This window comes from Nematolebias whitei, chromosome 13 (assembly GCF_014905685.2).
Source record: "Nematolebias whitei isolate Nwh7 chromosome 13, NemWhi1, whole genome shotgun sequence".
NCBI lineage: Eukaryota > Metazoa > Chordata > Actinopteri > Cyprinodontiformes > Rivulidae > Nematolebias > Nematolebias whitei.
Genome location: NC_056510.1, coordinates 9,809,695 through 9,826,741, shown reverse-complemented (window position 1 = coordinate 9,826,741; position 17,047 = coordinate 9,809,695). Strand labels below are relative to the sequence as shown.

The 17,047-nt window shown below is 41.8% G+C and overlaps 1 protein-coding gene across 1 annotated transcript in view; it reads right to left on the bottom strand.

The window, feature by feature from the left end:
* The window catches only part of cavin2a (caveolae associated protein 2a), an 18,136-nt gene extending 5,541 nt beyond the window's left edge, over positions 1–12,595 (bottom strand). The window contains exon 1 of the mRNA XM_037686848.1: positions 11,945–12,595. Within this exon, the coding sequence (XP_037542776.1) occupies positions 11,945–12,472 (528 nt within the window). The 5' untranslated portion in view covers positions 12,473–12,595. The remainder of the gene's footprint in view (positions 1–11,944) is intronic.
* Between the last annotated feature and the right edge of the window lie 4,452 nt (positions 12,596–17,047).

The following is a 17,047-nucleotide window of genomic DNA, read 5'->3' as shown; positions in this document are numbered from 1 at the left end:
TATATCGTATCTTTCGTATCATTTATATTGTATCTTTCGTATCATATCTATCGTATCATATCTAACATATCGATCTATCGTATCCATCTATCGTATCATATCTTTCGTACCCATCTATCTATCGTACCCATCTATCATATCTATCCATCTTAGATAGCTATCTTGCTATCTATCTAACAACTTTAGCAAACACAAAAACAAATGTTTTTATATCCTGTTTACAAATATTGACCTAAGTAGGTTTGGTAATAGTTGAGACTTGTCTGATATAACAACACACTCTTAGCATTTTAAACATAGAGGCTGTGAACTTGTGACAGCAAGGTTCAGACAAAAATGACAGTAAAAAAGATAATACGCAGAAAATACCATATTTTAACTTCCCCCAAGAGCCATTACTTAAATCCTGTATCTTATTAGTTTATGTAAAAATGATTATTTCTATTTATTTATTTTTTGGGTAAAAGGATGTCAAGAGCCAGACTGAAAGGACTCAAATGGTGCTTCTGACTCTTGGGCTCCAGAAAGCTCACCTTTAGGAACAACATTAGACTTCATTATTTCAATGTTTCTATGAGTGCGTGTTATAAATTGAAGTTTTATTCAAATAAACTGTAACAATTCAAAAGCAATGCACCCAATTTGCCCGTTTAACCTCTAACAACGTATTATTAGCAATAAGGACAAAACAACTCTGTTTGCTGCTGCAGAGGTTTCTAAAGATTCACTTCGGTTCCAGTTGGGACACGCCACAGCCCTTTGGATTTGGCTCAGACTTGTTTGATGTAATCTGTGCAGGTAGTGAAGTCTGTGGGAGGCAGCGACTGAAACTTAAACTAATTGGTGCTATGCCCACCTACAGTTTCACTTCATGTACAAGAACTGCTCGATTAATGCAGTTTTATTGATTGATTCACAGTGATAAATGCCATCAGTACTTTGTCACTAACAAATGGCCACTGTTTCTATTGATAACACACACACACACACACACACACAAAATGGTGAGGGTGTTTCCATCTTTCATCACAGCAAGATTTTTTTTTTTTTTATACAAATACATTAAATTTTTCTAAATCTTTATTTTGAGTTGAACTACTGTTTGTGTTTTCTTTGTATTTGGCTGCTCAAATGGTAAAAACGGCATAAAAACGGCCAGGTCCCCAGTTTAACCCACAACAGCCTCTGCATCCAAGCCACAGTAAACATTTTTTTTCCTAAGTACCGTTTGACCCAGGACTGTCCTGTTTGTTTGCGTGTGGAGCCTCGCGTTCTGGCATTCTCTCCTGGGAACAACGTTAATTAACATCCCCTCAGAGGAAAGAATAATTAGTCCTGGAGAATGTGCAATGGTTTGTGCTTTTCTCTGTGTGTTGCAGCTTGCATACGTGGATAGCTATGTTGGACAAGAGCTATTGTTTCAGGGCAGAAAATGTTCAAAAGTGCAAAACAAGAAAGATAATTTCGTGCGACAGCAAGTTCAGTCTGAAATAAAGGGCCCAGACTTCAAAGCTATTTTGTGCTACGTTACATAATGCATTTAAGGTGGTATTTATCAGTTCAATGGTAGAACAGCCATCTAATTGCAAGTGTTTCTAAAAGCCAGGCAGGTTTGGTTTGTTGCCCGGCCTGAACACAGCCATCAGGGTGGGGCACGGGGATTGAAACTAAGTCAAGGAAAAAAAACACGGGCTCGTGTTACCAACTGAATGACGAGATCTGTAACAGTAGATCTTTATTTAGGCGGGTTTTCTAGTTCATCTTTATTTAGATGCACACCTACCTATTTATTTTGAATGAGTAGGTGTGTCCTAACGTTTAAGTGGTGTTTGTTTTGCCTTAACCTCACCTGTGGAGTGTGTTGTGTGCCAGTTAGTAACCTTAAAGGAAAAGGAAAACATCCTTATATACCCAAACTTTTCCTTGAAACAATATAAAAAAAACGTTGTGGACTGATTTAAAACTAAAATGTTGTTTTCTTTGTAGAAGGGTTTGTAACAGTAAGAAATGTATCGAATGCAAAACTCCTGTTACATGTGCTCTCATACTTAAGTTAATAACTTATTTTCGTAATCTCAACTTTAATTACACTTTGTCCATTGTCTGATTCTTGCTATAAAAACTGAAATGTTTTTTTTTTCCTTCATTCATTCAACATTCATTTACACAGGTTCCTCTCATTGAGGCACGTGGACTCATTTACAAGAGAGACCTGTTTTAAACAAACAAGAAGTACAAATAATAATAGATTTAAAAAAAATAACGTATAAATCTCTAATCTGTTCTAATTTGTAAACATGAATAACAAACGGGCAGATTCAGAGTTACCCTTATGTTTAATTGGGTTAATCTGTTATTCAGGTTTGGGTTCTTGGCCCTTCAGACGGTGAATGGAGGCTCCCTTAATCCCACAGTGCAGCTGGTACAGGTGCGTTGGTGCAGTGAAACCAGTGCCTCCAGCAAGGATTTTTTTAAAAATGAAAGGCTACGTCGTCACGCAGAAATGTATTTTATGTGCAGGTAGGTTTCCTCGTGGGTTTTCTTTAACAGGAGTGAAAATAAACTTGAGTTACAATAATATACAAAGAGAAAAGGAAGAACAGGTTGGCAGTGTTTCTTCTTTCCACTCCAAACTCGGATATGAGCCAGCTTGTTTAAAATGTTAATCGATAACCCCCCCCAACACCCCACCCCTGACCCATCCAGTCAGGGAACAATGGCTCCTCCAACCATCTCCACCTGAAACTCATGCAGATTTCTCTTCATCTGCATGTGTTTTGATTACAGCCCATCCTTCCCGCTGAACAGCAAAGCTGCTGAACTTGTTGTGTAACACCCCACACCCTTTACCCCCCACCACCAGTACACACCCGGGCTGCAAGAAGAGCCATCTGTGGATACAGGAAGGAAGGGAGGAAGGAAAGCAAATGGAATTGTGTGATTTGTCATAGGTCTTGGGCTAACCAAAACACGATAAACCCATAATGTACTCTGCACAGTGTTTTTATGCAAACACTTACAAATGAGGAAACAAACCTAAACAAGTTCACATCTTAAAATCTAAAGCTACTGAAACACCAATCTGGGAATCCAAACTTCATAAATCTCTCTCTCTTTAACAATGCCATGTACATTCTGAGACATGCCTCTTAGCTTAATACACGCAAACCTTTGCACAACAAGTTTGGGCATCCTTTTACCTTCGCACCACTCCCATTTTCTGTCACACTCAAAGAAAGCACAGCATGTTTACCCTGCCTGGTCACAGACACGAAGCCATGCTGACACGCTGGTAAAATGGAGATGGCTGTAAGCCCAGAAAGGCCACCGTTATTACTCCAGGTGACATAAACCATCATGAGGACAAACTTCTTGAGACATCTTATAATTTACGCCTCTTTAAAATGCACTTTGGACTATGATGCGTTGTATTTTCTGAGACATACGCTTTCCAATTCTGTCATAATAATGGCATGGCTGACTAAGAACTCCAGTATGTCAGTCACTGCACATCAACTAGATTGCATCAGTAAACTTTCACGTCTTGTTCTGAAGCTCAAGGATGCAACACATCTACTGCAGAGACATTGCGAGCATCCAGCACATTTACGGCTCCAGTTTCTCCCGTTCGGACAATGCAAACCCCCTTTCCAGCGCTTTTATTCAAATCTTCAGAGATCTGGCAGCTCAAACCCAGTCTTGGGTCGTATTGGAACCATTGTTTGATAAGGGCAGCACAGAGATAACATGAGCGTTTCGATAAGTCTGTATACAATTGGTCATTGTTTATCCTCGGCAAAGGTTAAAGGGCATGTGTATTTGTAGTAAAAGGCAGGAAATTGCTGTTTTATTTGAAGACAAATTGTATTTTCACGATTAAGGACAATAAAATGAAAAAGAAACTGGACAAAATTATTATTTTTTTGCCTTTGCCTGATACCAATGTAAAAAACTAATCCAGAAAGAGCAAATGGCAAAAGGAGTTCTAACTGAGGCTCCTTCAACACAGAGACCATGCTTTGTTATTTGACAAAGGATTATTATATTTTATTTATTTTTTGCATTTCAACCTTGGAGTCTATAAATTGTATTTTTGGAGACCAGGTTCCAGAGTGAAAAAAATCTTGAAACATCATTTTTGTGATGTTGTGTGGACAGTCTAAACAGAAACTTTTGAAAACAGTGATGTCATGGATCCACTTTTAACCTAACTTACAATCAGATGCGTTTTTGAGGCAGCATTACAACGCCACATACAGGCCCGACAGAGTCACTGCAGCATTTTGGGTCATTTTCGGTACTGCAATGTAGAAAAAAAAAAAAAAACTTCTAGTAACGATGCTATGTTTACAAGAATATATATTTTAAGAAACAAGCGTACAAACAAATTTCTTTGAAAAGCCAACGTTCCCATGTGGACAAGAGCCAAAGAGGTTTAGTTGTTTTTTTTTAAACCCCACTTCATTTGTAATAGAGTAGTCCGTCACCACTTCACGGTTCAACTTTCGCGGACTTGCTCCTTCGCGGTTTTTAAAAATGAGACTGAACACGAGAAAAATAAAATAAAAATTGTACAAGACACGTGATTGCCAACTTTAATATTACTCTCGTGAATGGGACAGTATGGTATACTGTACAGTAACAAAATAACAAAAAAATAAAGTACTTCAGACAGGCACCAACATTTTTGTAGTTTTCTCTCAATAGGCCAAAAAGCCATAAGGCCTGCCCAGGGTTCTTTCTGGAGCCCACCGGGACTACCCTGAGCCAAGGAGCCAACCAGAACTGGCAGGGTAGGTCTGCCGAAACGAAACAGAGTCAGACCAGAACCGAGCTACTGTTGTGCAGAGCTGGTGAGCCTTAAAATGTATATACTGGTAAATACTAGGGATGCACGATATTATCTGTATGGTATCGGCCAATATTAGCGTTAAAGTTAAATATTGGACATTCCATCAAAATAACTCACGATATACAAGACAATGTTTTTGTATGACAACCCAGTGACAAGGATGCCTGCAGTGCCAGCACAACATGAGTTATCGGCCAAATAAGTTTTAAACATATCGGCATATCGGATATCGGCCAGCAATCTAATATTGTGCATCCCTAATAAATACTAAAATAAATATAACGTCCCTATTTCGTTGAATTTCACTTATTACTGGGGGTCCGGAACATAACCCCCATAATAAATGAGGGACTACTGTAACTTTATCGCTTCACAGATATGAAATTAAAAAATAAATAAATAACGCACACACATCAAGCCTTGTTCATTTATTTACAGCAACAGGAAAATGAGAAACAGTCTAAATATAAATCTCGGCATTCTCAAAACAAAAGAAGTCCTGTTCCTCGTGGCACAAGCTGCTAGTCAACAGCTTCGGTCTATTACTTTTGTTACTTTAATTAAAAATAAAAACAGCGTAGTTTAACCCAACTCGACTAGTCTTGGTAGGATGTTTAATCCGGAATAATACATTTTAATGCAGAGTCTCAAACATCATCAGCCCTGCTCTGTGTAATTAAAGCCGAACTGGTGTTTTACTGGAGGAATCTGCAGCTACAAACTTGCCTTTGCCTCGGAGACCGAAACAGTTGAGCCGACTTGTCAAACCGGAATGTGGGCCGGCAGAGACGCACAAAAAAAAGGTAACGCAGCTTCATCTGCACACTTTGCTTAGTTCACAACAAAACTTCAGCTGGAATCCCCAGTAGAAACAAACTGTTGTGCTCCTGTCACCAGTTCAGTACACACCATAAAGAACATTCACTTTAATACCTCCGCTCATCCCTTTTTCTCTATATTTATCTCTCGCTTATTGTTCTGCCACATCCGCTGGAAACCCAAAGAATTATCTGAGGAATGAACCCCAAAGGAAAAGTAAGAATGATAAGAAAGCAGGAATGCACGCTGCAAACAAACTTTGTTTATCTAGAAAATACGCTCGCATTAATGTCGAGAGCAGATTTATTCTTCTTGCCTCCGACAGCATTTCTCTAAAAATACTTTACTGTAGTTAAAAAAAAATAAAAAGCCGAAGAATCTAATGTTTTGCACTGTTAGGCATATGTCTTTATTTTTTTAAAGGTCTGCAAACTTAATCTGACCTAAATAGCATTAAGTGGAGCACGATTTGTACTGTGCAGAACTGGTTCATCCAGCTAACAATAGCTTCAGAAGTTTAACCAACAGCTTTTAATGACCACTTTTCTTTAAAATACTTCAGTACAAATCCTGATGCATGCTCAGTAATCCAGGTAGAAAAATCTAAAAAGTTAAGTCAGGTCCTCTGGACTGTTTCTTTTATGTTCAAATACTTTAGTAAAGCTTTTTGACATTTAGCTGCAGCGTATCTGAACACAGAAACGCCTTCCAGGTGGAGTTATACATCACCACTGAAGGAGGACACACTGCAGATCTTAGCTGTAGCCTACAGCCAGCGGCCTGCTCCAACCTGTGGGGACGGATCTGATTCCACAGCGAGGACACGCAAAACGAGCTTTAGTTCAGTCCGACATTTAACCCCCAATGAACACACACGTTGCAAGAAGAAAGTCGTTTTCTCTTTCGCTGACTTGAAATGTTTTTTTAGCTGCAGTAAAGTGTCAGTCACTTGAATATTATGCGATGCTCTGGGGGAAAGTGCAATTTATTTATGATTATATAACCCACCGTGTTACAGTGACAGGTTTTTTTTTTTTACTCAGTAAAGGACAAAACAACTGTCAGGCCGGAGAACATCAAGGTTTTAGCAATTTTACTGAACAAGGCTGTTGTGAACAGTCAGCTTACTCGATGACGTCGATTATAATAGTTTATCAGCTTAAATGTCTTCAGTTGACATTACTTTTTTTATTCATTTGAATTGAAAAACAACATCTTGCACTGTGCACGTCAGATGAGTTCAATTCAATTTATGTATTTAGCACCAAGTCACAACAGAAGTCATCTCAGGACACCGAACAGAGCAAGTCATTTATCTGAGGAGCAGACTGCTTTGAGTTTAACTTCATAGTAGACTCATCTTGAGCAAGCATGAAGGCGACAGTGGAAAGGAAAAACTCCCTCATGAGGAAGAACTTTTAGCAGAACCAGGCTCAGGACAAGCGGCCATCTGCTTCGACCATTTGGGTTTGGTAGGAACAGATACACAATGGCAGGTCAAGAATCAATGTTAAAATAGAAACAATATCAAATGAAAACTATTCATTTGTAACAATTAATTTAAGTAAATGAGGTTGATTTGTCCTCCATTAGTCTAAGCCTAAGGCATCATATCAATCCAACCCTAACTATAGGATTTATCAAAAAGGAAAGTCTTAAAACTGGACAATGCGTCAGCCTCACGGACAGAAACAGGAAGTTGATTCGACAAGAGAGGAGCCTGACGACTGAAAGATCTTCCTCCCATTCCGCTCTTGGAAACTCTAGGAACCACAAGTAAGCCTGCAGTTTGAGAGTGAAGTGCTCTGTTAGAAAAACACGTAACGATAAGCTCTGTAAGATAAGATGGAGCTAGGTTGTTGAGGGCTTTGTAGGTTAGAAGTAAGATTTTGAATTCTATTCTGGATTTGACAGGGAGCCAATGGAGAGAAGCTAAAACTGGAAAGTTCCTGTTGCCTTCGTCCGAGCTAGTTTCAAACCAACACAAGAGAAAAACAGTCAGTGGATCACAACTATTTTAAAACCAACTGGTTTCTAAAAGTTGGACTCAAAATGGGCCGAAATATGGAAGTATTTCAAGTTGGCTGACAATAAAATGCTTTGTTCACCAATATTTTATATTTTTGAACACAGTTAGGCACCAAGTACAGATCAAGTTCGGGGCGAGGCTGGGAACAAGAGTACCAGTTTTTATCTCCATCTTAGACCTCGAAGACAGTGAAAAGACTAAACAAACAAAAAAAAAAACAGGCTCGACTTCCTGCTTCTTAAAGCTGAGATTAAGTAAACCCAACGTTTTGTTAAATGTTGACACTAGAGCTCTTTGACAATTGGTAGCAAAGCAAACAAAAGAAAAACGGGAGTTGTGTCAAACAATTCAAACCTTCATCTGCAGTAAATATGGAGCAGAATGTGGCTTTCAACGGAACGATGTTTTAAATGTAACCAATAAAAATTAATAAATGTATAAATGTAAATTAATGCTCATTCTTGCAGCAAAGTGTTCAGCAACATTGGGTTTGATTTGATTGAGTAGTTTGTTTTTCACCCAGAGTTGTGAAAGCAAGTTCTCACTGGCTGCTGATGTTGGATGATGTTATTCTTATTTTTTTTATGTATTTTAGAGCAACATGCACATATACAGAGTGACTGAAAGATTCTCACGTTGCTCACATTCAATCTGACTTTGAGGTTCAATAGGTTGTTCCAATGAATTTGCGTTTTGTAAAAAAAAAAAAAACACTAATAAGGAAATTGTGATCCACCCGGAAATAAACCACTTCTTCAGCAGGAAATTAAATTGCACATGGAGATTCAGATTATTTGTTGGATCTCTGGGGCTGTTCAAACCTTCAGGCAATGAGCCTTTAAAACAGATCAAAATGCAACTTATCTGTGATTCAAGCAGTTATTTAAGTCCTCATTAGAGTCAAACGAGTCTCCGTGCTGTGCACAATAAGGTCTCAAATTATGCATGTTTTGTCTGCGTTTCAATCAGTGTATGCATGTGCATGGTGGGGGTGGGGTGGGGGGTGCATATAGGGTAGGACCATGAGGAGACAGGAAAAGCACTGGTGCACAAAAAACAAACAAACAAGGATCCAAGCTGCGATAATTAAGCCCTCATTAGTCCTAGTTATGCGCAGCAGAGCGGCAGAGCGGCAGACATCACCGTCCTGTCTGACCGACCGTGGCCAAAGCCCGGAGCTGGTGCGGACCTCTGCTCGGCGCTGTTTACCCAGAGGCCCTTTGTGTTTCCACCTCAGCTGTCACACACAGGAAGATGACTGTTTCACATCAATTTAGTAGCAGAGAGAAAGGGCCCCACAGCTGATAGCTGAACAACTCGGTGTGTTGAGTTTGGCCACCGGTCAAATGTGCGTTATCGAAGAGCAGCGGGTGCTATCTTTGAGGGAACCGAGACAGGTGGTTTGACCACCGATGGAAAAAAAGTAGTAAGGGTACAGCACGGTTTGACTCGACTTGGCACCGTTCCAAGACCTTTCCACTTGTAATTATTGGTGGAACCGGCCCCTTTTTCAGTCCCTTTTTCTCTGGGGTTCCAACCATACCGTACTGGCCTTAAAACGTGACGGGAGCACACGAGGCCAGGGTCCGGGCTTTGGCCTCACGCGCACCTGCAGTCTCCGATCTGAACCTGCCCACTAGAACGTCACTGAAAGTATAATGGAAACACAAATCATACCGTGCCGAGCCGAGTCGAACTGTGCTTTACCGGTACTAATGGAACCAATGGAAAAGAGGCACTGGTGTCGGCTTTTATCTGCGCCCATCACTTCCCACTTCACCTATCTCTTGTTTTATATTGGTTTGTTTTTACTTCTCACACTTCTCCCTTCATCTTTTTTTTTTTTAAATCTTTTATTCAAACCCCAGCTTGGATCTACCATACCATTTTATTTTTAGAGCACTTAAACAGCAACAAGGCCAACCAAAGTGCTAACTAACTTCTAACTAATGGAAAAGGGGCTCAAGAAAAGAAGGCAGTGCTTAGCTCTGTCATTACTCCCTCCCCTGAGGCATCTCATTTACTACCTTTGTAACCACATACCCATGACCATCCAGTGGGCAATGCATGCACACGTCATCCTGCACACAAGGCCCCCCAGGGTCATACCTGGCATTACGAGACGCATCTGCAAACGCTCCATGATCAGTTTAAGGAACATCAAGGAATGCATTTCTAACTAGAGCCAACAGGGCCTGACTGACTGGCTTGTTTTACTCTACGTGACTTGATAACAGAATTTCAGGATGTGAACAAACCGCCTACCCCTACTTTCCTCAAAGCAACAAGAGCTCCTAAACGAAGCCGCGACTCGAGCCAATCGATCTGCGGCGCCTTGCCTGCAAACACAGAGCCAGCTCATACAGGTTAAAGTCTTGGCACCTGTTGCATTTGAACAACAGAGCCTCAGTACCTGGGAAACCTGATAACAGTGGTTAAGAGCTCTCAGTGGCTCAGGCTGTGTCAACAATGCCCCCCTCCCCGCCTTTTATACTTTACCCAGGCATGAGCACATACGAGGGAAACTCGGCTCTTACGCATGCAGGAAGAGAGCAAACTCCTGGTTCTTGTTTTATGGTCAAACGGAGCTGCTACATCGACAAACACCCGCCACAATAAAACTACAGCTTGGCCTACAAAAGTTCTGTGCAAACAGAACAAGCTTCAGTTCTCACAGCTTGCAAAAGTTGGGTTTTCTCTGTGCTAGTTTTACCTCGGGAGGTGTAAACTGGCAGATGGAGTTGGACTCTTGCGTCTGCCTGAATTCTTACTGTAGGGCGTAAACAGATCCAGTCAAAGCCAGTGTCTAAAGCCCTCCTCTATTATCCTCTGCAGCTCCATTCCTGGACACACCCTTCTTCTCTCCAGCACAGAAGGAGAGGCTTTTGTGTACGAGTCCTGCTGAGACCCATAAACACACCACTGACGGGCTCCCACTCTGCACTTTTTGCAGCGTTCCCCTGTTGTTTACTACGCTTGTCTGAGGTCCAGTTTGGCACATTTGTATTACAGCTGCAGTTTCACAGAGCCAGCTGGGCGCACGACGACCGTGATCCTGAACACGCCTACAATTACAGGCAAATACGAATGCAAATATGAACCGCACGGCGTGAGGAGAGTCCTCAAACGGTGGCGATTTTACTTTAGCTTGGTTTTATCCAGATGGACATTTTAACGAAGGTAAAGAGAGCGTTGAACTGAACGTGTAGAACAGCACATCGTCTGCATAAATGAACAGTCGGAGCAAAAAGCTTGCTTGCATAGCAACACGCAACTCACATTTGTTGCACATTTGTTTTGATTTTTTGTAGCGATGACAAGCTTGTAGCACAGTTGTCACACTTGGTTGAAATACAGCAACAGGCCCTTAGCAGAACAAACACACAACTTTTAAATCTACAGCTTTGGAGAGTTGTTATTTGTGCCAACTTTGTTTGGAAAAATGCAACATTTAAAGCCATTTACACTTCTTTTTACAAACTTGTTTTTTATCTGCTACAACTCCGGTGACATCAAAGAATAAACCTGTTTTAGTTAAATACTGTTAAATACAGTTAAATACATAGACACCACTCTGTTGTGAAGTAGTACAAAGCCTGAGTGCAAGTTAAATTAACTTTCCTAAAGTTTCTTCAATAAATAGTTGTCTTTTAATAACTTTTCTCCCACCTACAGGAAAGGTGGGCGATCATGTGCTTGCTTTTGTGTGACTGTTTATTGATTAGTTGGTCTGTTAGCAAAATATCTCATGAACCGGTGTATGAATTTAACAAAACTCTCAAATATTCAACATTTGACGTATGCCGACAACTAAACTTTAGAACTCAACCCGATTCATGATGGCCACCACAGCAAACTAAACTTAGCAAACAAATACTGGGCTGGTTTGGGGTGGTGGTGCCAAGTGAGCAAGAGATATTATTTTAAAGGTTAGCCCAAAATAACCACAAATGTCGGTTTTCGTGATAAAAAATAAATTTTACTTTTAAAACTTTGGTATTAAAAATTGTGCAGTCGTTTAAGGAATTCTTTAATTTGGTAAGTTTGGTGGTTTAATGGGCCAGACCTGGGCTGCTTCTGCCCCCAGGCCTTAATTTGTTCATGTTTGACAACAAAAACTGATCATTTGAACGCATCATCATACGGCAGCTCGGTTACCTCACAACAAAAACACACGTGATGACGTCAGGGTGCTCGTGATAGTTAAGCCCCGACCTAACTCCTGTGTCTGTGGAGGGGCTCACCTGGAAGATGAGCACCTTGAAGTTGTTCCTCTTCAGCAGGTGGTTGTGGTTCGCCTCCAGCTTCTTCACCTGGACCGCCTGTCTGTCCAGGCGCTCCTTCACCTCCTTCACGTGCCCGTTCACTTTGCGGGACCTCTCCAGCAGCTTGGTGACGCAGGCGGAGGTGCCCAGGTGGTTCTTGGTCAGCCGGGTCACGTCGCCCTGCAGCACGCGCACGGCCTGCTCCAGGTCGCCCTGGCGCGTCTCCATGCGCCGCTGGTTGTCCTGCACCGACTCCATCATGTTCACCAGCTTGTCCAGCAGCGCCACCACGGTGATGGCGCTCACCTGGCCGGGGCTGCTCGGTCCCGCCGCCGTGGGGCTCTTCAGGCCGAACCGGGACAGGGTGCCGGTGCCGGTCGGGGAGGAGGGGGCGGAGGAGCGGCTCGGCAGGAGGAGCTCCGTGTTGTCGGGCTGCTGCTGCGGGATGGTGTGCATGCTGCCCGAGCCGCTGCTGCTGGCCTCCGCGTGGGTCGCGTCGTCTTCCATGGCTCGCAGGTGGTCCCGGGGTGGGGGGGGGCGTCTCTCACCTGAACTTTCACCTGCGCGAGCTGAGGGACGGATCTGTCACCGACTCCAGCTGCTCACTGACTGAAGGACGGGCTGCGGAACTCCTTGGAGTTGTTTCGGCCTCCACGCCCCTCTCAAACACACACACAAGCGCGCGCGCACAGAAACACGTTGTGAACTTTCAAAACACCTCCCCCTGCGAGCCAAAGGGAGGGGCCAGGTTCTCATGGCAACTGATCAGGCAGACAGTAGCGTGAGCTTGACTAGATCGATACCGCACAACTTTGTATCGATTCTATCCAAAAGATAGATAGATAGATAGATAGATAGATAGATAGATAGATAGATAGATAGATAGATAGATAGATAGATTATGGACTCATTGGCTTTTGAGCCTTTATAGAAAAACTTTTTAATTCTGTTTTTTTTTTATGTTTTTATGTTTTCTATATGGATCTTATATTGTGTCTGAAATAAAGTAAATGATGATGACAGTATTTTCATAAATAATATATGACTGATTGCTGCAACTAATTATTAGTAGAAAGTTTCAAATAAAAAATAAATTATTGTTACCAAGTGAACTTGGGAAAACTAAACCATTAAAACACGGCTATTCAACTGAAGGCCCGGGGGCCAAATCAGGCCCACAGGTGAGCCCACCAAAAAGCTTTGCAGAGAGTGGTGAAGGCTGCACAGAAGACTGTTGGAGTCAGTATCCCCACCATCACAGACGTTTACACCTCCAGATGCAGGAAGAGGGCCACTTGCATCATGAAGGACCCTACTCACCCAGCACACACACTTTTTGCCCCGCGCCCCTCAGGAAGGAGGTTGAGGAGCATTAAGTGTAGAACCACTAGACTGAGGAACAGCTTCTACCCTGAGGCTGTTAGACTCATGTTTCTCTAACCAGAATAATCACTGTGAAAAAATCACATCATGTTGCTGCTGATCTGTTCCATGTTGATGTGTTCATGCATGCTCATGTTCGTGCTGCTGTTCGATGCAAAGTTTTTATGCTGTTAGTGCTTAGTGTATTTTCAGATTATGTTTTTTCTTAGTTCATATAGATGTTATCATTGTTTTTCTTTTACATTTTATTGTTGGCTGTAACTGGGACCCTGTATACATAATTTCGCTCCACCACATGTACCACGTGTGGTGCTAACGACAATAAAGAATCTCTGACTCTCAGACCAATGGGCTGAACTGAGACCATTTTAAATAAAACTGGATTTCAAACCATAAAACAAACTTACTTAATGACAATAACTGCTGTCTATCTGCCTGAGCTCTTGGCTTTCAGTAACTGTGACCCCCTAAGCAGTTTAGTTGAATAACCCTGCATTCAAATCAAGTGAAGAAACCAGCTAAAATATCGATCACATCACATCAGTAATGATCCAGTACCAACTAGAAAAACAAAAACATTTAAAACAGTACTGTATTTATAAATCAGAAACATTTTCATCAGGATACATTAGTTTCACTCCCTCATTCAACCTTTATTTATACAGGTTAATCTCATTGAGCTTCTAGGACTCATTTACAAGAGACCTCATTTTAACAAAGAACAATGACAACAGTAGACAATTGTAAAACATATAAATTGGAGAAAGAAAATGAAAGAAAATTGTATTACAAACCTAAACAAAAACAGATGTAAAGCAATACAGAATACTAAAAACAGCAACATGCCTGTATTTTTGCCATGAACCTACATATTAGTATGAAACGCCCCTATTTTCCTCCCAGCTTGTGTTTTGGAGGTCTGTGTCATGGCATGGGGGCACACACACATGGAAATGTGGAAATCCCTGATTCAACAATGAGCTCATCTGCACTCTGGCATTCTGCCCCAGCCTTTCCCTCTTTCTTTTGCTCAATCTCCCTCTTTGTTGCCGTCGCTGTAAATCTTTTATTCATAGCGGCACAATCAGGTTTTCAGTCTCACATGTTTTAAAGTCAAGTAAAAGTGGAATGTGAGGGCGTGTGGCAGTAAGACTGAATGGATGTCGGTGCACTTGCCGTACTGGTAGAGCAGTGAATGTTTATCTGAAGGATTGATCTTGGTACAGAAAAAAAGAAACAATGCATTCAAATTATGACAAGCCTCTTTTATCACTACATTGGAAAGCAATCAAGCCCCCCCACCTGATTGGTATTGGATTCCTGTGGTGAGGTAAAGGATTGGTCATCCATTGTCTCATGTAGCACACCTATATTGAGATTAGGCTTTTTGTATGTACAGCTTGCTCAAAGAGACACCACACCTTAGAAAAAAACATCTAAAAAGCTTAAACCACAAGACAGAGGTGCAAAACACTGAATTTTATGAAATTGATTCTGGAGTCTTGGTTCATTGTGACTGACTATCTAAAGTTGCATTCTGATTGCAAAATTATACAGTACATGTACAGTATATTTATAGTTTGCTTTATGAGTGATTCTCTCCTTTACGTACTGCATTCACATGAACTTGGGTAAAATCAAAGAGATCGAGGGGGATCAAACGCAACTGAGATTACTGGGAACCCTTGAGGTGAAGCTTGCAGCATTGAACACGTCTAACTGGTTGAGAAACATTTGTTTCACTTTTATACAGTACACAACACTTTAAAAAGCCTAAACCTGACTCAACATCATGTTCTGCATCTCATTCAGCAATATCCTTTGTTACTCTGGGATTACCTTCCAAGTTGGACATATATCTTTGTAATTTTAATTTTACACAACATTAAAACATAGAATCAAACTAGTTGTACCAAAAGTTAATGTAAATGTAGAGGGACACAAAAGACTGTTAATCCTGCTTTGAAGTTATTATACGGACCTATGTATTTATGTTCATACCACCAAGAGAACACTGTGGTTGTGCAATACTTAGGTGACAGTTCGCATCCATGAATCCTTCAGGGGTCTCCACAGTGAGTCATCTCCTCTGTCTCACTCTGTCCTCTGCATCCTCTGTTCTCACTCCAACTACCTCCATGTCCTCTCTAACTGCATCCATATATCTTCTCTTTGTCTTTTTCCTGTCAGCTACATTTCTAACATCCTTCTACCAATGTACACACAGTCCCTCCTCTGGACATGTCCACATGTCCAAACCATCTCAGTCTGGCCTCTCTAACTTTATCTCCCAGTTGTTCAACCTGTGCTGTGCCTCTGATGATCTCATTCCTAATCTTATCCATCCTTGTCACTCCTAAAGCAAAGTGCTATGTGTTGTCATCATTGTATGTTCCCATATGATGAAATTAGTTTTGTGCATTTAACCCATCACACCTGAGATACACCCAAGTGGAGTACTAGGCAGCTATGTAAGCGCCCGGGGAGCAGTTTAGGTGTCTTGCTCAGAGGCATCACGGCATGTGGGCATGGCAGGGAGTTGAAACTGCGACTTTCTGGTCCCAAGTCAACTGCCCCTACCTCTACACCATCTTAGAACCTCAACATCTTCATTTCCGCTACTTCGAGTTCTTTCTCCTGTCTTTTTGTCCATGTTTCTGTCTCCAGACCAGACAACATAACTGGTTTCACCACTGTCGTAAACTTTTCCTTTGACTTTTGCTGACATCCTTTTGTCACAAATCACTCCTAAAACTTTTCTCCATCCATTCCATCCTGCCTGGACCCTCTATTTCACCTCTTTACCACACTCCCCATTTTCCTGGACAGTGGACTCCAAGTACTTGACGTCCTGCACCTTTGTGACCTCTGCTCCTTGTAGCCTCACTGTTTCACCTCCTGCCTCTCATTCACACACATGTACTTTGTCTTACTACGGCTGACTTTCATTCCTCTTCTTTCAACTGCATACCTCCACTTCTCCAAGTTCTCTTCCTCCTGTTTTCTGTTCTCACCACAGATCACAATGTCATCTGCAAACATCATAGTCCACAGGGATTCCTGCCTGACCTCATCTGTTAGTCATTCCATCACCAGAGCAAACGAAGGGGCTCAGAGCTGATCCTTGATGCAATCCCATCTCCACCTTGAAGCTATCTGTCATTCCTACAGCACATCTCACTACTGTCCTGCTCACCATCGTTAATGATGGATATTTGAAGAAGTGTGATTAGGGGAGTGGTGGTGCAGAGATTAGAGAAGGTGGGCCTGCGATCGGAAGATCGCTGGTTCAAGCCCCAGTACCAACAACATCAAAAATGTGGGTGGGGTAGGTGAAGCACCCACACCTGCCCCCACCCTCATTTGTCCCAGTCTGGGCCCTTGAGCAAGGCCCTTAACCCCCACCATCTGCTCCTCCGGGTCTCCTAGATAGCAGCTCTCTACTCCACACAGAGGGCTGTGGTAGCTCGGTGGTCTGTGGTTGCGTCAGGAAGGGCATCCGGAGTAAAAATAACTGCCAAGTCTTTGTGCGACTTAGTTCGACCCCTAACGCAGGAAGCAGCCGAAAAAATAAAAAAAAAATTGAAGAAGTGTGATTGCCGTCATTTGGACATTGGTGCTCATTAGACAGCGAATAACTTTCAAAGATGAGTATCTATCTATCTATCTATCTATCTATCTATCTATCTATCTATCTAT